The following is a 24,173-nucleotide window of genomic DNA, read 5'->3' on the forward strand; positions in this document are numbered from 1 at the left end:
GGAATATATATCTTGATGTGTACTTTTTTTCAAGCAAAAATCAAGCGAATAAAATCTAAAAAAAATTCGCAACCACTCACACAATCATGAAATCAAAAACATCATTAAATTAATATATTATATATGTCTTCATTCTGCTAACCCGCTTTTAATTCAGGTCATTCTACCAGGAATGATAGAACATAGTTAAAATTTTTTTTTAGATAAAACCAACTGTTATTCCCAAAGCATAGGTAATGCTGAACTTTATAACCCTAAAATAAATTCACTCATTCAACAAGTGTTAAAAAAAAATTTTCAATAATCATTTATTATATACATCAGTTGAATAAATCAATAAACCTTCAAAATGTACAAGTCAATGAAATTACAGTTACAATTTCATGATGCGATTACTACGTCAAATCTGTCTCAACAATATTTCATTAGCATACATATAAAAAGGTTCCTCAAAATGAAAAACAAAAACTAAAATGGCACTTGAGGAAATTCTTTTTAGTTACCCAACTTTTCATTCTTACGTGAATATGAAGGCAAAATTTAAGAACAAATTTGAATTTCTAAAAACTAATTAATCTAGGTGTTATACAGAAAGATGGTCTAGTGGAATAGGATATTCAAATATTACTCATTGAATGAATTCCTATAAAGGAAATATTTTAGTGTAAATGAAACTAAAATATATACACAATCTTAAATCATATTGAAAATATTAATGACAGGTGACATCTTTTCCTTATCATAATGATCATAAGAGAATCAAAATTGTGATGATCCCCGTCTTCTTCTCAGATAAAACGTTTTAAAAGTAATGAATAAAAAAATATACATATAAATGATAAAATTGAATATAAAATTCTTTTTTCGTTTAATTTAATCTTGTTGCATTGCAATACAGCCACCAGGCTATTCACCTATCTTTGTCAATCACCGAATACCTCTTCTTACGGATTTTTCTCGAATATTGTTAACTGTTGGCTCTCGGACAGGCCGTCGTCCTTTTTCTTCATCTTTTATAACTCCTACCATTCATTCCGTTCATTTGAGGAGCTGTCACTAGGACAGGTGCAGGTGGTATATTCCTTGGTTCATACATTCCTCTTGGTACCTCAGATCTCTCAATTTCGTCTCCCGAAAGATCTAAATCTTGAACCATCTGCATTATTTCACGTTCTTTTTTTATATCCTCTCTGTCTTCCACCTGGAAAATGAAATTTCAGATTGGCAACATAGCACTCTTGAAAAATCAATTCAAAAATGGTCTTTTAATTATTATGAAATGCCCAGAACCAGCATTCTAGATTTACTCTAGATTCAAAACAGAATGCTGTCTGATTCATCCTATTCTAAAATAATTTCAACTTAAAAATGCGCTGTGTAGATTTTGAAAATTGGATTGAAATTTAAAAAGTTTGAGAAATCAGTATTCGAGTGAGATGGTAAGATTGGGAGGTGAATTATGTCAAATGTTAAGATAACTAATTCTGAGGAAATCGAAAAGTTAAAGAGCAAAACTCACATCATGGACCCCATTCGGTATCGGTGTAGCAAATTTCAAATTAGCCAATGAACCATAACTCCTACTCCTGTGCTCTTGTCTTATGGAATACGAAAATGCCCTCTCATTAAGATGTCCCTTCTTCTTATAGATCCCAGTATTGAATGGACTCTCGTCTCCAAGGTTAGGATCATCTAATCCATTCATGCTTTGCGTCAGTTTTTTGTTCATTTTCTGACTCTTGTCCTTCTTCTTAGATTTGCTGCTCTGTGACTCCATGGTCGCGTACTGCTGCATCAAGTAGGCTTCATGAGGAAAATTAACTGGTTGATAGCTGGCTACCGGAGACATTGCTCTAGTGCTGGGCATATAGATCGGCTCCTCCATATGTTTAGACTTCTTCTTGTTCCTTTGGAGGGTTGTAGGTATGATGACAGGCGCTAAAGGTACCATAGGTGGAGGCACCGGGCGGGCAGGTATGAGCATCTTCCCTCTTGGTCGGTGAGAAAAGGTGTTGCCGTACTGTTTGAGGTACTTAGGGTTTGGAAGAGTCCCTGGATGTGGAGCCATAATATAAATTGGCTGTTGAGGCATTGGAGGTCCTCGGGATGATTTCATCATGGTTCCTGGAATTTGAAGTTTTATCTTTAATACAAACACACTCTGCAACGACTCTGCATGCTTCTTATTTATGTTAGTTGATGGAATTTGCTAAAACGCGGTAATTTGTCCATTCGTCGTACGCGATTGGTGGCCGATGAAGAGTACGCGTAGTAGGAAAGAACTGAGTGGAGATCTTCTGGAAGATTCAATCATTGAAATATTGCAAAGAAGAATCTACTTCGAGATTGAGATATTACAGGACAGAACATCCATTGAGATTGAAGAACCTTCCTTGCAACTGGAATAGTACATACATGAAACCACTCTTGTTCCTGAAATACATCCTCGTTCAAATTGAGAATATACCTGTGGATGGAATTGTATCTGAAGTTAGTTTCTGACGTTTTAACAGCCACCTCGGTGAATGGAAATTGAAATTTTGTAGTTTTGTGTTCAGATCAGGCATTCCAAATGCTGCAAAATCATCTGCTAGAAAGGGTTGATTTAATTTATTGTGATAGTTCGAGGAAACAGTGAACCTCGATTTTTTTCAAGATAAATTGTCTTATTTTGTTAAAAAGTCAACTATTGTAGATTTTGATTTTAATATATTTGTGAAAACCCGTGGAGAAGTTTTGTTGCCATATAAGCCAAACGCCCTTAGACATTTGTTTTAGAGTCTCAGCTCGACAATTTTTGACCAAGTGGGCAATTTTAATGTTACAACGCGCACACAATGTCCACTAGGATGGATGGTGTTTGATTAAATCAGAATATTATTGGAAGTGAAATGAAAGTATGTTTTTTTTTGTGTTAATGTTCAATTATCTACGAATTTTTGTTGGTCGAATAACAAGAAACAGTCAACATTGCGAAATGATTATAATTTAGTATGGAAATCAATGCTTTGATGACTTTAATGTTAGCCTGAATGGATCTACCTAGTGAATCAATTAGTAATGTAGTACAGGAATTCTAAACTGAGTTCATATCCAATTGTGAGGTATTTTCATTTCATTATTATTCGTTTTATACTTATAATGCTATATTATGATACAAGTGAACCTTAAAAAGTAAATGCTTCAAAGCCATTTGTATACATGTACCATAAATTCAAATGTAAGAGATTGTTTCTTTATTTCCGTTGAAAACCAAATGTAAACATTGCGAAATGATTATAATTTAGTATGGAAATCAATGCTTTGATGACTTTAATGTTAGCCTGAATGGATCTACCTAGTGAATCAATTAGTAATGTAGTACAGGAATTCTAAACTGAGTTCATATCCAATTGTGAGGTATTTTCATTTCATTATTATTCGTTTTATACTTATAATGCTATATTATGATACAAGTGAACCTTAAAAAGTAAATGCTTCAAAGCCATTTGTATACATGTACCATAAATTCAAATGTAAGAGATTGTTTCTTTATTTCCGTTGAAAACCAAATGTAAACCTAGCTGCAGGACTAATACTGTCGATAGCGTGAATGGGCCTTTTGGTCAATAAATAGCATTTGTTGTTGTTGTTGTTGTTGCTGGAAATATATTTAGTAAGATACCGACCTCAAAGTTTGGAAGTCACGATGAATTAGACTTATTTGATTCTCTACTGTCAAAGGTTCTATCAGCCTCTTGTTATAATTTGGGAAAATCACCGAACGTATCATCCATTTCTGCTTGGCTGATTTCATAAGACTCGAGAGCATTCTCCCAAACGAACAGTTTTGATATCGTCCCAAAAACTCCACCACAGATCAGCTGCTCAGAGTCGTAGAATACTTTGCATTGACCTATTTCGAATGAAAGCAGGTAAATGGTAAAATTCTTCTCGATATTTCTAAGGCTATCGACATCGTATGGTAGGAGGGTTTCATTTTTAAACTTCATGGAGCGAAAATTCTTCGATTTGTCAATTGATCAACTTTTTTTTTCGAAATCGCTCATTCTGAGCAAAAATCTCCAAAATACCTTCTGACCAAAATGAATTCAAGTTGGAGTCTTCCAAGGTAGCGTGCTGTCTTTTCTTTTATATTCTGCAGTCGATATCCTGAAGTCTGATCGAAGTTCTCTAGCTATATACGCAGATGACACTGCTGCCATGTCCAGGTCGAAAGTCCTCCGATTAGGGAACCAAATACCTTCAAGACGATGTAAGCTGCCTGGAATCTGGTAGATCTTCCACCAGATACAGGCGTCCCGTGCTTATACTCCAAATCGAATTGTTCGATGATCGTCAGTGAATGATATACTGTTTCCCCTAAAAAGGCTCGTTCAGCCAATGTATCCTTTCTAAAAGTCCGTGAAAGGTGACAGGTAATCTTAATTCCCGTCATATGACCCCTTTCTGATTAGGATAGAGGAGTCTATGACTCTTATATACTAAACAGCAGGTTAGGTTTTGTGTGTCAGAGTCTCACAATGTTCTACCTTTCATAAGGTAGTTCGTACATGAGGATTACATTGCTTCAAAAAAGAAAAGCTATTGTTAACGAACTTGTCGACTACATTTGAATGATATAATTCAATAAACAAGATTTTTTTACCCAGTTGGTGTTTTTAATGAAGGGAGAACATTTCGTCTAGGCAAAATGTTTGTGTTTCAAATGACTTTGATGTCCCAAAGTGAGAAGAGATTGTTGTGAAGTATTTAAATGTGTTTCAATAGTATCTGTACCCTGTTTCCCACTTGCTATAGGGAATATCTTGTTATCATTTCGTTGAATGTGTCGTTTCAGTTAGTCAATTTTTAAAATATGTCAAATACTTTCAAATCGACATGGGATATCTCAAATATCCCAATAATTCGAATGGAAATTCTGAAGAAATACAATGACGAATGCCTCTAGAGATCATTTAGAGAGGTTGAATGATTGACAATATTCAGTCAGTTAAAAGGTGGCTACTTGATGGTAGCTATTATTTTTCACTTTCCATGTGAAAGAGTGGATCCAATAGCACAAAAAGTGTCAATTGGTTATCACAGATGAAGCTCTGATGAACGTAACCTCCTTAATTCAATCTAAATCTAATCTGAAGTCAATTGGTTTATAGAATTCTTCTAATCAAATCGGTCTTACCGGCTATACTGCTAGCTTTAGCAGGATTGTGCATCTTTCCATTCATAAGCGGGTGGTAGAGGTCTTCCCTGGAGCTACTCAAGCTCTTCTTCTTCTCCTTAGTCTTCTTCTTTTCTTTTATCGGTGGCGGAGGAACAGCTACAGGCTGTGAGATTTGTCTTGGTCTTGACGGCCGGCTCAAAGTGGATGTATTGTTATATACATCATAAATGCCGTCGATATTATCCTGAGATCCTCCCCAAACTTTGTGATTTTCATCTTCATTATATATACTCTCTTCTTCTTCTTGGTTATTTCCTATGGTGTTTATCGTCATTGTGGAACCAGAAGACGACCGGTTCGCTTTCCATTCCTGCAACTGAAACCAAGAAAGTTAAGTTAAATATGGCATTAGGGATATTTTTAGTAGTCTTGTACAGAGTGGGCAAATAAGCGAGGTAAGCGGCTATATCTCAGGATCCTCACATCGTAGAGAGTTGCGGTAAAGATTTTTACCACTGAAGTGTACTAGAAAACACACTGGAAATTGTTTTCAAGTTCATACCTCTACCGCTAGGGGGCGTAATAGCTATCGTCGAGTAGAAAAATGAATTTTACTCGAAAATGTTTTCATATGAAGTTGAAGAAAAAATATCATCACTGTAATCCTTGTAAAATTCTCTATCTTTTTGAATTGTCATATTCGATTTTACGACATCAAAATGAAAAGGAGTAATCTGACTAATTGAAGTGCCTGTAACTTCAGTTTGACTTAACATTTTTGAGCAAATTATATCTCGTCTGAAAGATAATATCTTGTTTATGGAGGACAAAATATACTCATGATAAATTTGTTTTTGCTGCTTTCGAAAGGGGGCGCTAAGTCATAAGTTCATTGTTTTGTTCATTTTACTCCGAAATTTCGAATGTAATGATAGGATTTTTTTAACAGAAACAGAAATTCCATCAAATTTGCATGAAAAAACTTGCAGTTACTGAAGTTACAGGCATTTCAATCAGTCAGATTTCTCCCTTCCACCTACCCTTATTTGATGTCGTAAAATCGAAAGTGACAATTCGAAAAAATAGAGAATTTTCCAAGGATTACAGTGATGATATTTTTTCTTCAACTTCATATGGAACATTTTCGAGTAAAATAAATTTTTCTACTCGACGATAGCTATTAGGCCCCCTAGCGATAGAGGTATGAACTTCAAAACAATTTCCAGTGTGTTTTTTTGTACACATTAATGGTAAAAACTTTTACCTTAAGTCTCTACGAAGAGTGGATCCTGAGATAGAGCCGCGAGGAGTTCTGATTGATATCAGTCATTATATTGAAGAATTATTATTATTCTTTTGGGAGACAATATTAATATTTAGTATTTTGTTAAAAATTTTCAACTTACTTTATCTCTATTACTTATTCCTTCAGATGCCAGCGTGCCATAGATACTACCAGCAGTATCAACTTGTCTGGCATACGAAGAGTCAGCATAAGCATGGAAGCAACACCGCACCAAGGCATTCGCTGCAACCTCCCTTTTACAGATGAAGGCATGGCATTCAAGTACTTTGATGCCTGTGGTCCTCCTCAATATGGCGGCAAAAAGTGGGGGGTGCGTTACGTTTGGCGTGCGAGCGAATGGTGAATCCAAGGGTAGAAATCTCGGGCTGGGACTATGTAAGGTATTTTTTTCTGGGACTAGAACATATCTGGAAAAAAAAAAGAAGATTGTTGAAACTTTTCATTTGATGTGTACCATAAGTTACGAATATGCAAAATATGTTTGGTAGCTTGTAGATTATTGTTTAAGGAGATCATGTGAAATCCACAAAAAAATCGCTTTTTTAAAAGAAGAAATATTTCTAATTTTGTTCAGAAAAGGCGAAAATGTTTCTATACGGTGTTTTTTTTCGAGGTATATAACTTTAAGTTGACATAACTGTTCAAGATGGCGACCGATTTAACAGCTGTCAAGTGATTTATTCTCAGTTTGGTTTGGCAATTCATCGTGAATAGACTTACGACTGAACAACGCTTGCAAAAAGTGCAATTTCATTTCGAAAATAATGGTTCTGTGCGGAATACGTATCGCGCACTACGTCCATTTTATTTTGTTTAGCGATGAAGCGCACTTCTGGTTGAATGGCTACGTCAACAAACAAAACTACCGCATTTGGAGTGGTGCTAATCCTCAAGTGTATGTCGAAACACCGTTACATCCAGAAAAACTGACTGTTTGGTGCGCTTTATGGGCTGGTGGAATCATTGGTCCATACTTCTTCAACAACGATGATGGCCAGAACGTTACAGTCAATGGTGATCGGTATAGAGCCATGATTACTAACTTTTTCATTCCTGAATTGAACATCCATGATGTCCAGGAGCTGTGGTTTCAACAAGACGGCGCAACATGTCTCACAGCTCGTGCCACAATCGATTTATTGAAAGACACGTTTTGTGACCGCCAAATTCCACGTTTTGGACCTGTGAATTGGCCTCCAAGATCTTGTGATTTAACACCGCTAGAATACTTTCTGTGGGGCTATGTATAGTCATTGGTCCATGCGGATAAGCCAGAAACCCTTGACCATTTGGAATACAACATTCGCCGTGTTATTGCCGATATACGGCCACAAATGTTGGAAAAAGTCATCGAAAATTGGACTTCCAGATTGGACTACATCCGAGCCAGCCGTGGCGGTCATATGCCAGAAATGTGATTTAAAATGTAATGCCACAAGATTATCTTGCGGATAAATAAAATTGATGTCAATCGAATAATCCATCGTTGTTTTATTGCAATTTAAAGTTCTATAGCTCTAAAAAAAACACCCGGTATTAGGGTGTGGGAGAGCAAGAGTTTGAGTGGAAGAGCAAGGGTTTGAATGGAAGAGCAGGGGTGTATGCACCTTGAAGTAACTTTTTCACCTTCAATATTATCTCCAGAGAATATATTATTCACGCATGCGCAAAACACATCGTATATTTGCTGAAATTTCAAGGAAACCAACTTGATTAACCGTGAAAAATTCATGAAGGTAAAAAAGTCAGATATTGTTTTTAATCTTACCTTATTATTACATTAAAAAAAATTGTTGGTGAACTCTGTCCACCTACTAAAATAGAACTCTGTATTTTCTCCAATTCGATGAACATGTTCTCAACTCATTATTTCTGAAGGATTTTCTATTTCCATAAAATAATTATGAACTGAATTAAATGCTCAATAAAAATGCGCATCATGAACTGTTGAAGTCACTGAAATATTTATAGACCATTAACTACTATTCAGCTTGTCAGTTGTGGAATGTGAAAAATTTTTAGAATTCATGAATGCTTTGTTTTCGGTTATGAAAAAGCAATTAAAGTTTCCAATAACCTAATAAATAATTCTGCTTTAATAATAACGGTAAGAGTTAACGTTGACGAAGTTGAACTACTTTTCGGCAGATTTTGAAGCATAGGTACCTGAGTTTTTGTGATGGCACTAAGAAATTATCTGTTCACCGTTTTTCAGGAAATAAGCTCTGTAATAGTTTTCCGCATCGACTCGGTTACTTCAACCAAAAAAAATCAGTAAATCTTTCTCATTCGTATTCGAACTTGTTTTTCCTTCAATAGTATATTTATCCAATCAAGAATGTGGTCTTCTGAAGCAGCCTTGGAATACAAGTACCGCTAGAACTCCGTACAAGTCGTTCCAAGTAAAGAAGCAATGTTGCCAAACCGGAAACCAGGTATTTCCTGCAAAATTGGTTTTAGCTTAGCTCGTGTTATTTTTTAATTGAATATAACAAGTTCCTAATTATTTGAACAGTGTCTATGCATGTAGACAAATCTTGTATTTTGTTTCCATATTGATTGCCTATTTTGAAGAGGGATTTTTCATACACATCGGCAAATTTGGGGGAACCGATAAAATCTCTAGAATATTTCATCTTATTTTAGCAATTATTTTTTTGCATTGCATCATGATTCCTTGCTATCATAACTGTTTAGATGGCGTCCTCAGTTACCTCGATTTTTGTTATATATAGGGTGTTTTTTTCGAGGTATATAACTTTAAGTTGGCATTACTCTTCATTACTTTCAAGTGATTTATTCTCAGTTTGGTTTGGCAATTCATCATGAATAGACTCACGCTTGAACAACGCTTTCAAATAGTGCAATTTTATTTCGAAAATAATGGTTCTGTGCGGAATACGTATCGCGCACTACGTCCATTTTATTTTGTTTAGCGATGAAGCGCACTTCTGGTTGAATGGCTACGTCAACAAACAAAACTGCCGCATTTGGAGTGAAGCTAATCCTCAAGTGTATGTCGAAACACCGTTACAGCCAGAAAAACTGACTGTTTGGTGCACTTTATGGGCTGGTGGAATCATTGGTCCGTGCTTCTTCAAAAACGATGATGGCCAGAACGTTACAGTCAATGGTGATCGGTATAGAGCCATGATTACTAACTTTTTCATTCCTGAATTGAACAACCATGATGTCCAGGAGCTGTGATTCCAACAAGACGGCGCAACATGTCACACAGCTCGTGCCACAATCGATTTATTGAAAGACCTAAAGTCATAGGTCTATGCGGATAAGCCACAAACCCTTGACCATTTGGAAGACAATATTCGTCGTGTTATTGCCGATATACGGCCACAAATGTTGGAAAAAGTAATAGAAAATTGGACGTCCAGATTGGACCAGCCAGCCGTGGCGGTCATATGCCAGAAATCATATTTAAAATGTAATGCCACAAGATTATCTCGCGGATAAATAAAATTCATGTCAATCGAATAATCCATCGTTGTTTTATTGCAATTTAAAGTTATATAGCTCTAAAAAAAACACCCTTTACATGGGCGAATAACAAAAGTGGAAAGTAAGGCTTTATTCAAAACTTCCTGTGAAGTAAATCAATAACAGCAGATAATGCTTACGAACGCTCAGATGTTGACTCATCTGTTCAGAACATTTCCTTCGTTTTATTGATTGCGATATCTTAACTTTGAGAGAAATAACAACAGCAAAATGTTTTACTCCACGTCTTCTAAATTGAATGAAAAATTTGCTTGTCCCATCAATGAACTTGTATGTAAGTAGTATACTGGAACTCATACCGATAAACTTTTCTCTATATCGTCGAATAAGTCAGTGCTCTTGGAATATATCCTTATAACTCATCGTTAGTCACTATATATCTGATGATGTCATGGGCATATGCATCTTCATGTTTCCTAATGAGTTCTGACGTGAATAGACGATGAAATAAATTTTGGAGTTTTCCTTCGCAGGTGGTTTGTAAATTAAAGTACTGGCAGAGGACTGTTAGATACTGAAAATAGCGGAAAAAAAAGGTTTTTTCCGCTATTTTACTTGGTACAACGTTTAAGAAGTATTAGTAGTATCACAAGTAAATGTTGTCTTCCAAATGGTCAAGGGTTTGTGGCTTATCCGCATAGATCAATGACTTTACATAGCCCCACAGAAAGTAGTCTAGCGGTGTTGAATCACAAGATCTTGGAGGCCAATTCACAGGTCCAAAACGTGAAATTAGGCGGTCACCAAACGTGTCTTTCAATAAATCGATTGTGGCACGAGCTGTGTGAGATGTTGCGCCGTCTTGTTGGAACCACAGCTCCTGGACATCATGGTTGTTCATTCAGGAATGAAAAAGTTAGTAATCATGGCTCTATATCGATCACCATTGACTGTTCTGGCCATCATCGTGTTTGAAGAAGTACGGACCAATGATTCCACCAGCCCATAAAGCGCACCAAACAGTCAGTTTTCCTGGATGTAACGGTATTTCGACATACACTTGAGGATAAGCTTCACTCCAAATGCGGCAGTTATATTTGTTGACGTAGCCATTCAACCAGAAGTGCGCTAAATGGACGTAGTGCGCGATACGTATTCCACACAGAACCATTATTTTCGAAATAAAATTGCACTATTTGTAAGCGTTGTTCAGACGTGAGTCTATTCATGATGAATTCTCAAACCAAACTGAGAATGAATCATTTGACAGCTGATAAATCGGTCGCCATCTTGAACAGTAATGCCAACTTAAAGTTATATACCTCGAAAAAACACCCATTACTTATAAATTTTTTTGTTTTTATTTCAAAGAGGTTAAGTAAAAGTAGCCATGCTAAACTTCGCCTCTTGATATGTATTTTTGCTTAAATAAAGGCAATTTATTATTATTATTTCTATTGCCCCTTTTTTATTGTCGTTAATAAACATTTTTTATCAAACTGTCATTATTTTTCATGCAGAATAACTATTTGAAGTTTATCGTACTTATTCACTAACCCTTGTAAGAAGTAATAAATCAAAATATACCGGATGATTAGACACCCTCAGGAGATTTGTCCGAACGTAGTCGACGTAATTGAGGAAAGGAAACAAACAATTTCATCTAGGTATTCTCATTATATATGGTGAGACTATGCACTTTCTTGCTTGGACTTGGAAGGCCTTCAAGCGTGTATTATAATTCCAATATTCGAGCTAATTTTTCCCAGGGTCAGAGACGTAATAGTACGAGTAGTAGACAGGAACACAAGAAGCATGAAAGAGGAATATCCCAATTATTTGAGGTGTGGTATATATAAGATCCAGAAGACTTCTGAACACGTTTTAAACAAAATTCACGCGATTTATAATAATTCTATTTCGCATGTAGATATGTCCACGATGAAAATTCAAAAATAGAACTCAGTGATATGCTCGATTGTAGTCGCATTCCATATCGCCTACTGGTCGACGCGATGGTAGCAAACTAAAATGTGAAAAAATATGTAGTTTATCTTTTAAAACATCATTAGCCGTCAATTTCTTTATCTGACAAATGTTTTATTTATATTTGGACTAAATTTACGAATAATTCATTGATATTTCCTAGAATGGTACACAATTTGGTCAAGGGAAAAAGAGAGGACTCTGTGATATCTGTCGTGCATACAGATTTACCTATAGAAGTGGACCTTCACAAGGTTTCTTTTATCGTAATTACCCAGAAATATAAACATTCGCTTCTTCTCCGATTCATATCGATATTTCAACGATCTACTAATCTATGCATTTCAGATAAATTCCTCATTCTATGAAAATTCAATCAATCATTCAAATCAATCAAAATAGTATAATGTGAAGGACATGTCAACATGAGAATAAGTACAATAAAAATACATATAATTATAAAATTAAATTAAAATAATTAAAGCAAAATGAACAACGAATAAATCATTGATGAACAACTAATTCAATGTGTCAGAGAAAAAGTCCACATTGCATTAAGAGCATTTTTGCAATTAATATTAACCTGATCCTCCTCTCAAATGTTTTGTCATCTAACGATTTCAATTCGCTCGACAAATGATTGAACAACTGAATACCAGCAAAAGTAGGTGATGTTTCATATTTACTTGTATTGTGTCGTTGTATGCTATAATACCATCATGACGAGTCTGGTAGTGATGAAAGTCAGAGCAGTTCGAGATATATATTCAAGATAATAACAACCTTGGTTGTGAATACTTGTACTTGAGTGCATCGATGCAATTAATTAAATACAAATTGAGCTGGTCTCCAAACTTTCAGAGAGTTTTATACTTATTTCGAACCTGTCAATGTTTATTGAAGCTGAAAGTCCTAAAGTTCACTCGATGTCTATTACCATGATTATCAGGACTTTATAATTTTTGCCCGTTACATTTGGCTTGAATTCATCGTTATTTATTCCATTTAATAGACTGGGGATACGTGATTGCTTATTGTGAGACAGCTAAAAGTTGCATGGGCCATAACTGATATCAGTTTAAACCCCGTTTATAAGATCTTTTGATTAGAAGTCCATCCTATTCCGCGTAACCTTCATCACTAGGTCTCTAAAGTGGAGATTCATTTGGATTCTGTACGAAAAACGCTTGATCGATTCTTTCAATTTTTGAAAAAAAAATTTGGCAGCTTAGAATAACCTCAATGATTTTGTTCACAACAGAAATTTATAGCTTTTGCTTATAACAGGTGTTTTTTTTTCGAGGTATATAACTTTAAGTTGGCATTACTGTTCAAGATGGCAAGCGATTTAACAGCTGTTAAGTGATTTATTCTCAATTTGGTTTGGCAATTCATCATGAATAGACTCACGCCTGAACAACGCTTGCAAATAGTGCCATTTCATTTCGAAAATAATGGTTCTGTGCGGAATACGTTTCGCGCACTACGTCCATTTATTTATTTTACGTCAACAAACAAAACTGCCGCATTTGTAGTGAAGCTAATCCTCAAGTGTATGTCGAAACACCGTTTTATCCAGAAAAACTGACTATTTGGTGCGCTTTATGGGCTGGTGGAATTATTGGTCCGTACTTCTTCAAAAACGATGATAGCCAGAACGTTACAGTCAATGGTGATCAGTATAGAGCCATGATTACTAACTTTTTCATTCCTGAATTGAACAACCATGATGTCCAGGAGCTGTGGTTCCAACAAGACGGCGCAACATGTCACACAGCTCGTGCCACAATCGATTCATTGAAAGACACGTTTGGTGACCGCCTAACTTCACGTTTTGGACCTGTGAATTGGCCTCCAAGATCTTGTGATTTAAACCGCTAGACTACTTTCTGTGGGGCTATGTAAAGTCATTGGTCTATGCGGATATGCCACAAACCCTTGAACATTTGGAAGACAACATTCGCCGTGTTATTGCCAATATACGGCTACAAATGTTGGAAAAAGTCATCGAAAATTGGACGTCCAGATTGGACTACATCCGAGCCAGACTTGGCGGTCATATGCCAGAAATCATATTTAAAATGTAATGTAAGATTATCTTGCGGATAAATAAAATTCATGTCAATCGAATAATCCATCGTTGTTTTATTGCAATTTAAAGTTCTATAGCTCTAACAAAAACACCCTTCAATACTTTGAAGGGTGAATATCAAAATTTTTTCATCAGACGGAATTACCAAATTTCCTAAATCACTGCTTCAATCCAACTGTCATTCGTCTTTTTCATATTTGGTTATATTTCCATTTATATTTTGAATTTTCAAATTGAAATACACGAGAAAGTATAATTTTTTTCGAAAAACTTTAAAAATTCAAAAATTTTGAAATTCATCATTGAAATTATAAAGATACTATTCAAAAACCTTTCAATTTTCAAAATGATATAAAACAAAAACCATAAATTTCTCTCAGTGAATTAATTCTAAACTGGCATTCGAAGGTTTCTGCCAAAAATTGAAAGAATCGACAAGAGATTTTCGCTCAGAATCAAAATGAATCTGATGGGAAGCTAGTGGGAAAGGTAGTGTACAACTTGAAATATGTATGAGGAGGTGGGAGCATTCGAACATATTACTCATCTCAGGTAGCTCTTAGGTGTATGGAGTATCAACCGTCTTATATGCCTTTCTTTGCAACCTTTCAGTACAATCCCATTTAATTTCCATATATCGGGTTTCACAATGAAAGATTTAATTTTGAATAGCCCGCTATCTGGGCAACTGTCACTTTTGAAGCTGCCATGTCTTGAAATTCTACAAGTAAAAACTACGTCATTACTAAAAATGTTGAAAATGGTGAAAACAAACGATATCTCTCCTTATTTTGCATAAAGACTTAGGTCTTAATCTTATATTATGCTACAACGGCCATTTGACTGTTATCGTTTTCCATTGTTAATGGCATACATTTCCCTTCACAAGGAAATAATGATCCATTGATTCTTTTTGTTATTGTTTTTTTTTTAATATCATAATTACGACGTTAACAGCATTCTGGGATTTTTCGTTGAACTGTGAAACGGCGATTCTCATTTGAAATGACAGTTCTTCCTTCCTGGTACCACCCTGCGCTCCAACAAATAGCGTGTTATAAGATTCGCAACTAATCCAGTACAATTATTTCTTATTGCAGGTACTTCGGTTTGTGGAAAAAGGAAATGAAGAATGAGTCCAATTAAAACTGTAATTCATTTCGATATTACGAAATATAGCTTTTATGTAAGACTTTGATATCTGCCGAAGGAAATTAACAATTTCCTAGTGATTTGTCTACAGTCCTTCCGTTAGATCATTCAACACCTACAGAAAGAACAGAAGATGATTTGTATTTATTTTAACTAGGTGGGCTTTAACACGGTGGGCTTCTGAAAACTAAACAGACGAGGTAACAGACGGAATGATTTTATTTCGGAAAAATACTCGGAAACGATTTTTTGATTCGAGGGGATAACTTTTAAGACCAAATTCTCAACCATATTTTCTCAACCCTTAGTTCTAAAACACTGGGGTCAGTGATACTTCATTTGAAAGATCTTTTTATTCCGAGTTCAGCATATTAATTTTTTTTTTATTCAATCCATTCGTCTTCGAGACATTGAAATTCAAATTTTCTACATCACTAGTCATTCTGTCAAGAATGCTATGCATGTTAATAAAATTTTCTTTAGTTTATTCTGTGGTTATGATAATTATCGTAAAAATCGTAAAATAATTACTGTTTATTACTTTCATCAACCATTAAGGAAATATTGTTCATCCCTTGGCAGAAATACTTGAAATGATTCCTTTATTTTTCAAAATTAACAAAGGCGAGAATCGTACGGTAGATTTATTCGATGAAGTGCACCCAGAAAAGCACGTCAATAGGAAGTACGTTTAAGAGCTTGTACAAAAATTTCTCCTCTCATTTTTTTTCCTGGGGTTTCCCTAGAATTGGATAACGTATGTCAATGAAGGTATAATAATTGCTTATAGATCAGTATCTTTTCAGAAGAGACACTTTGATTTTCTTTCTATGAGCCAATACGGCTAATGTGGGCAGCATTCGGCAATCTCAGTTTCAATTATAAAATGTACCAGTACAGTTAAAATGAAGATCTAACGATAGTTGTATTTTACCATTGACAACTTATGGTCTAGAGATTATGGCAGTGAGGAGAAATGTGGCAGAACAACTGAGAGTAGCTCAAAGAGCCATGGAAAGGACTATGCTGGACGTGAGGTTGGGAGACAGAATTTCAAACCCCGAAATACATAGAAGAACTGGAGTAACCGACATCATAGATGAAGTGGCTAGGCTTAGGGGGCAGCAGTGGGTAGCACACGTAGCAAGGCAAAATTTGGAGAAATGGTCATACAGGAGCATAGAAAATATTGGAAGCTGAAGAAGAAGAGCTAATACATCAATCAGATTTTCATGTTTATTCGTGTCATTTTGGCTAGGATGTGTGGTTTCCAAGTGAGGTATTGGTCCAGATGGGTGTCGAGGTATTTTACTTCTGTTTCAATTGGTTTATAATTTTCATTTATTTTGACTGAAGGACATATGTTTCTTTTATTGAGGCTATATGTGCATTTTCATGAGATGTTAGCGTCTGCAAAAGAGGCTAATATGGTGTTTGGTCTTTCTAGAATTAGGTACAGCAATGGACCCAGTATACTTCCTTGTGAAACCCCTGATTTTATTTTATTAGGATTTGATATAGCATCACCATATTTCACAGCGAAGTATCGTTCGGTTATATTTGACTTCAAGACCAGATAATATTGCTGGTGAAGAAGTTTTTTCAATTTAAAGAGTAGACCACTATGTCAAACTTTGTCGAGTTTGAGATGAATCCAAGAATGCAGCAGTACAATATTTGTTGTCTTCTAAGCTTGTTGATATAATGTTCATAACACGATGTATTTATTGTATTGCTGAGTGGTTCTTTCTGAAACCTAGTTGATATTCGGGTAGTAGCTTGTTTGGGTCCACGATCTTTTTCAATCTACTGAAGATAAGTTGTAATAAATATAATAGCAGTCTGCGCCAGTTGTTCTAGAATTTCGGCTGTTATCAGATCGAACCCAGGTGCTTTTTTATTTTTTAATTTCCTTATTTCTTGAAAGACATCCTTGGGATTGATTGAATAGTTTTTTTAGAAGACACATCTGGCAGGCAATATCTAAATATGACTCAACTTCTGTGTCATTGTTTTCTGGATGGGGTTCATCTGGAGTGAGTACATGTGGCAAATGTGATGAAAATTGCAGTTTGATTGACAATTAAATGCGTTGCTCAGTACTCGAAAATCGTATTTTAAAAACTCAATTGAGCAAAATTCGTTGATGATATATGAGTCATTTTTATCATCACATTCATAAAATGCACTGTAACAGGTTATCAAACGTGGGTTTTCTAGTTGTATGACAAGGAAACTAGTCACCTAGTTTTGGAACGACCACTTCCATCTTACTTATAGCTGAACGCGAATTAAGTACATTCGAGTCGATCGAATGCGACCGTTTTCTCGATGACTCAAGGAATTTGCGTCTTCATAACGAAACTTTCCACAAGATAATCATTGTGACGCAAAAATCTTATCGAACAATTACTACAGTAGGTATTCCCTGCATACGCATACTCGAACATACTCAAATTACCTACCACTTCTAATCACCCATTTTCGCCATTGGAGCCATTAAAATAATTCGCGGAGAGCACTTAACTCAATTCCTGAAAATTCGTAAGAAAACTGTTTGAATCTTATTTTGGAAGAGCATTCCAGTTAGGATAGAATAAATTTGGTTATTACTAGCCGTTCAAGGGGAAAAAATACATAACCCCTTCAAATTTTACAAACATCGAGTCAGCTTTAAAAAGAGCAGTCATTCAATTATTTGTCATTAAGAGTCTTATTAATTTTGTTCATTATTCAGATGCCTTAAGCTCATAAAGTTCAAATTTTCGAAAATTAGAAATTTTCGAGTAGAACGATATATCTCCAATATTGCAATAGCAGAATATGGGGAAGGTTACCATGGATTTTTTTCAAACATACAATTTCCAGAGAATCGAGGAGATGAGGTGAAGAATATCGAAGAAGGAAGAAATGTCCAAAATATAAGGTGTAGTAAAATGAAAGCCATTGTTTTTGCATGAAAAACATGGATTTAATTACCATAATTAGAATGATCCGATTAAGGTCAAATATGCGCCGTTTGTTCGATCACTTGTTGCCATTTTGAGGATGATATTATTATGCCTACCTCAAAGAAGCCCTCATCCCTATTGGAAAAAAATTGAGACAGTCGATTTTCACAAGCCTCTGTTGAAGCGAAATTTCACCAGCAACATGGTTCGCAATGGACAGTAACAAATGGTTATCACTTGCTGCCAGGTCCGGACTATACAGTGGATGCATAAGAACCTCTCAACCAAGCTCCCGGAGCTTATGCCAAGTTATTGTAGACGTGTGTGACCTGGAGTTGTCCTGATGGATCCCAATGCTCTGGTCTATAGGAAAGCCAATTCCAAAGCTTGCCGCTTCTGAGCGGTTGCTTCCTTCAGGCGGTGCAATTGTTGACAGTACAGCTCCGAGTTAACAGTTGTGTAGGGGAGCAGCTCATAAAAGATAATTTTCTGCCAGTCCCATCAAAAACACAGCAAACCATTCTGGTCATCAATCCTAGCTTGGTCACAGTTTTCTGCGGCTCACCGCATTTCGACCACGACCGTTTTCGCTTGACGTTGTCGTAGGTGATCTACTTTTCATTACTAATCACCAACCTCTTCGAAAATGGGTGGATTTTGTTGCGGTTTCGTAGCGATTCGAAGATGGAAATTCGGTCCATGAGGTTTTTTGCATCAACTCGTGTGGTACCTAAATATCGAGCTACTCCTTGAGATCTGCCTTATACTAATGGTTCAAAACGGTTTTTTGTGCAATTTTCAGCTCTTTGGTAATCGAAACAGTGTTTACATGATAATACTCGACAATGTCCATGATTTTATCAACATTTTCGGCAATTGGCCTTCCACTGCGTGCATCTTTGACATCAAAATTACCGGAACGGAAATTGCGCATGATTGGCTGTTACAGTATCAGAACCATTATTCACATGTTCATATATGCCAAATCAGTTACATCGAATACCAAGATGTCGCCGTGTTTTAAGGTGCATTCATTTTGCAAAGGATGCCATGGATGATGAAAAGTAATTTACTCTGAGTAATACCAAAATTGAACGACGTATTCTAAACCAACAACATAGAAAATTGTTCAGACAATGTGAAATTCAAGCAAAAAGACAAATTTGCTGCCAAAATTTTAGTCCGTTGCTTGATATCAAGTGGTGGGATTCCCAGGCCTTATGTGGGACAATTTAAAAGCGAAGCCGTAGACATTCAAAGTTACATCCACAATTGCTCAACAGAATTGGTTAATTTTATCCGCCAGAATCGTGCTCAAGATGATATTATGCTTCAGACAGACTTAACTTAGTGTCATCCTGAACGTGACTGTCAAATTTAGTTGAATAATAATAGAGGCTATGAAGCGGAAAACGAGAAATGATTGGGACGGCGAATTTTTAGTAAAATTCGTAGATTAATATTCGAACGGTCCAAGGCTTGATCTTAGATGTACCCAGTAAACTTATTGTTGAAGATCGCAGAACTTCAAAATTCTTTAAAATGACAATTTTATTGTATATAAAACTTTTGATTGAATTCATTCTGAAAACCATGTTTTTTTTTCAAAATGTAGGAAGAAATTTGTGCCAGAACTTTGGAACACACTACGTCAGAGCACCATATTAAAAATATATATATATATTTCTCGGATTTATTTTGTAGTGTAGTTTGCACTGTTCAAGTCATCCACGGATATCATAAGTATGACAATTTTTATCTTTGAGGAAAAACCATTTCTTCAAGACTTGCATATTCACATGGAATATTATATTTTATAAGACACGATCAGAAAATGGCGCACCATTATTGAATTCATCCAAAATATTTCTGAGCCAATACAATGTAGTCATATCTAATTTCCGAAGAACGTCACAAGGCAGAATTCAGTGATTCCTTTCATTTCTTTCTGGGAACCTAATTCAACCTGATTCATTCGAACAGACTCCTTATTATATATTTTCCAGACACCGTAAGAATACAAAGACTTTGGGCTCTCAAAGAAATTACGGTTTCCTGTGTGAACATACACACAATGATCATAAAATATAATAAATATATTGTTGGAAAATAAAACGTTATTTATGAATCATAAAATCATAGAACTACACTCTGTTCGCGTAATTAGATCTAGGAAATGTCTTCATCTTATTATTATTGTTAACTATAAACCTTTGAAATCATATGAAAAAAAAATCTTTTTATTTCCTTCTAATTCCCATATTCTTAAGAATGCATAAAATTCGAAAATCTGAAATTTAAGCGCCATTGTACAAATTACTGAGCAACTATTAAAAAATTATTTTCGTACATTTGATGCAAAATCTGTTGCAATGCTAGATTAATCCATTCATGCCAAATATTTGAAAAGATACGAAGAAATAAAAAATTAAAAAATTGTTTTTGGAGCACGGTATAGAATAGACATTATAGAGCGCTCCTTCACTTACAATTCACTGAAAGTTCATAATGTTTATTAAATTTCATGTGAGATCTTTGAGAAAAATTTGGAGGGAAAGGTTGTTAAGGAAACAGATGAAATGAGTTTACTGTTGTTATCTTTGCTGTTTCAATATTATTGTCTCTTTTTTCCATTTTTTGTTGGTATTTTTCTCGATTTCTTGTTTTTTTTTTTCAATTTTGGGAAAAAGTGGAGTAGCTTAAGCTGGACTTCGCCCCTAAGTCATGTATTATTAATATTTCTTACAATAAAGGCACTATTATTATTAAGAGTTACAGTATAAAAAACTGAAATCTGAAATCACCTTGTAAAAAATTAACCGGGGACAACTGTGGTCCCTGTAGAAATGGTGATATTCAACAAAAAGTATAGAAAGGAAAATGTGAAATGGTTAATCACCTTGAGAAAAATTGGCCAGAGGCAACTTTGACCATGTATAGGGTACTCCCTAAATAATATGAATAGATTTAGTTGAGGTATTATTCTCTGAGTGAATTGTAGTCGAAAGTGTCCTATAGGTCAATATCCGGCAATGCTTTGTCTCCAAAATAAATAGCAAATTACACAATTATTTCGAAACTGCTCGAGATATTTGAACTAGATTTGATGAGAAGAGGCATCACATTAAGGTGCTTGATTTATGTTAAGCACATGTCTCTACTTTAATAGCGTGCATACGGGCATTGATTTTCATATTTTTCATGAAACAAATAGTACGCCAATGACATTTTAAAATCAAAACAGATCTCTTGGGTTCTTTTGCTAGCACTCACCATTTTTCCATCAAAAATTTAAAACCATTTTTTTCTTGGAAAAAATAAAGCTGTTAACTGTTTCATGAAAATGGTGCAAACATTCAGAACCATTTCTAACAATGAATTTTATTAGATGTCAAAATTCAACAATTGTTGAAAATGATCACCTCCACATATGATACTCCTATGATCTTCTCATGTCTTACCAAACTCTTGCAAAAACAATAAGGTTTTGTATCTTCGAAACAAATCATTTTTGGACATAGGCCCCTAAAACCTTTCCGACTCCAAATCACTCAAAGAATAACACATAATGTATTTGTTCACAATGTTTAGGAAACTCACCGTATATGGTATTAACAAAAAGGAAATATTTGCAGAAGTTGTATACAGAATGTCTGATCATCAATGGATAACTGTCCAGTTCATAAAAAGCGAAATATACTAGGTTACATTCTCGAGAGAAAGTATGTACCTATTGGGAAATACGATTGGATAAGATGGCACACAGAAGCCCTGACCTCTAAATTTTATGTGTGGAATACATTGAAACAAAGTCTACAAATTACGTTATTTGAGAAGAGTTCATTGAAACAAGTATGGTGGCTTGAGAAGACGTGAGCTAACTTCGGAATCTTTTAGTTATATCAATCGAGGACACATAAAAATAACTTTAGCATACAAACTATATCGAAATGATATAAATGAAAAAGATGCTGAACACAAAACCAAAGTGGGAAGGAGCTCATAACCTACGCCGAAATGCAAAATGTCGTAGTATAGGACCTGCAACTCCAACTTACCTGAAATAAGCTTCCAGACGTATTAGATATCGTACCCATTAAAAAATTACTCAAGAGTTTACGCTAGACACAATAGAATAGTATGGTTCTTCGGACCTTAATCTAATGAAACTCAGATTGGTACATGGGCTTTGAACAGAAGAATTTCGGACAAAAGACATCATACACTGGCAAATGTATAGAGAAACACAACAGGAGAAAATCACAGTAATCCCACTGATAAAAACTCCCGAAGAACTAGAAGAAGAAATTTGAATTGAAAAAAAGGGAGGCCTGAAAGATTCAAGAGTGAGAAAACTGTAATTCCACCACTAGACGGAGCAAGATGGATGGCATATTCAGAGCTGGAAAAAGCCGAAGCTCTTGCTGATATAATAGAAAGAGAAGCCAAAATTAACTATAAAGGAGACGATGAAAATAAAGACTTATAAGAAGTAGAAGAAAATGAATGATTGGTTTTGGAATCACAGGATTGCAATACCATTCAAAATTGAATAACACCAATAGAGATAGATCAAGGAAGTCATTGAGGATTTGAAAAGAGAAAAGCTCCAGGTAAGGACAAAATGAATTTAATCTAACAGATGATTCCTAAAAAAGGAATAGCAGTGCTTACCATCATAGAAACTGGAGTGATGAGAACAGAACAATACTGAATATTGATAGTCTCCGACCTAGTTTGAAACGAAGGATTAGCCTACAAGATGAGGATGGCAGGCTTTACTACCAAAACCTGCAGGATAATAAGAATCATCCTGAGAGATATTTTCATGTCAAAATAGATGACCCATTATCTACCAATAGACAAGAAAAAGCAGAAAGACCTCAAGGCTCAATTCTACAAGAGCTATATCTACGATATCCCAAAAAACCCAATAAATCTGTTAGTTCTATATGCACATGATACGGAAATAGTAGTCAGATATCGGCGAACAAACGTAATATACTGAAAATACTCAGGAAATAGGGATCTTGGCTTCAGGACTGCTAATAGGGTGAATAATACACTCAGTTTCAACTGTCAACGTTTCGATCCTATTTGGGATCTTCTTCAGGACTGTAAAAGTATTTATTAAGAATTATTGGACAAATGAACAATCTGGTTACAACAATACGAAAAAAAATACACAAAATCATTTAAAAAACGGTCTTATAGGCCCATACTATACTTCTATATACAATCATCAATAATAGTGAAAGACAAGAAATGACTAGGATTCAGGTGGAATTAGGTTATTTTCTTTTCGATTTTTTATTATATAATTATTAGGAAATGAATCATACTTTTTCCTCCACGGTACGAATAAATATAAAAACTCACCAATTTAGTCATATGTATTACGATGCGGGTGGAGTTGTTGAATTCCATTAGACCTATGTTGAGGTTTTCTATTTCGTCAATAATCTTATTTTTAATAGTTGGTTTTTGCCACGAAACTTATGCGGTTGTTCTCTTTGCTTGGCTGATATGATACTGGTGTTTTGTATTCGAGTATAAATATGTTATCATTGGATTTTCAAACATGTTCTGATGATATTCTTACTGACACGAATTCATTATATTTATTTGATTTCTCTTAATAAATTGTTGTAAATTATACTTAATTTTTGAGTATCTGTTCTAATATTCATTGTGTCATGTATGGAAATGTGTATCATTTCACTGATACATCTTTTATGATAATTGCATTCTTTATCCAAAATTTTCACTTCATCAAAGTCCAAATTATGATTTTCTTGGAAGTGGTGCACAGCTAGAGCGGTTTTCTCATTTTTGTCTATATTCTTTCCCTGGCAATCGTACTTATGTTGACGTATACGATTTTTTAGGTACTGTTTAGTCATGCCCACATACGATAGGTTGCAATCTTTACAAGGAATTTGGTAAACCAAATTAGATGTCATTAATTTCGGAACAGAGTCTTTTAATACAGAAAGGAGGGAAGAAGATGGAATCATCTATTATAAATTTCCATACATTGAAGGTTTATCGGAAAAAGTTGGTAAT

General features: G+C 35.1%; 1 protein-coding gene across 1 annotated transcript in view; it reads right to left on the reverse strand.

Moving 5' to 3' along the window:
- Positions 1-297: 297 nt before the first annotated feature.
- Positions 298-24,173, reverse strand: part of LOC123675557 — a 44,731-nt gene continuing 20,855 nt past the window's right edge. The window contains exons 3-6 of the mRNA XM_045610927.1: positions 6,571-6,877; positions 5,183-5,540; positions 1,520-2,124; positions 298-1,201 (exon numbers count right to left, since the gene is read on the reverse strand). Coding sequence (XP_045466883.1) covers positions 1,007-1,201; positions 1,520-2,124; positions 5,183-5,540; positions 6,571-6,877 — 1,465 coding nt within the window. The 3' untranslated portion in view covers positions 298-1,006. The remainder of the gene's footprint in view (positions 1,202-1,519; positions 2,125-5,182; positions 5,541-6,570; positions 6,878-24,173) is intronic.

The sequence above is a fragment of the Harmonia axyridis genome, chromosome 3 (assembly GCF_914767665.1).
Source record: "Harmonia axyridis chromosome 3, icHarAxyr1.1, whole genome shotgun sequence".
NCBI lineage: Eukaryota > Metazoa > Arthropoda > Insecta > Coleoptera > Coccinellidae > Harmonia > Harmonia axyridis.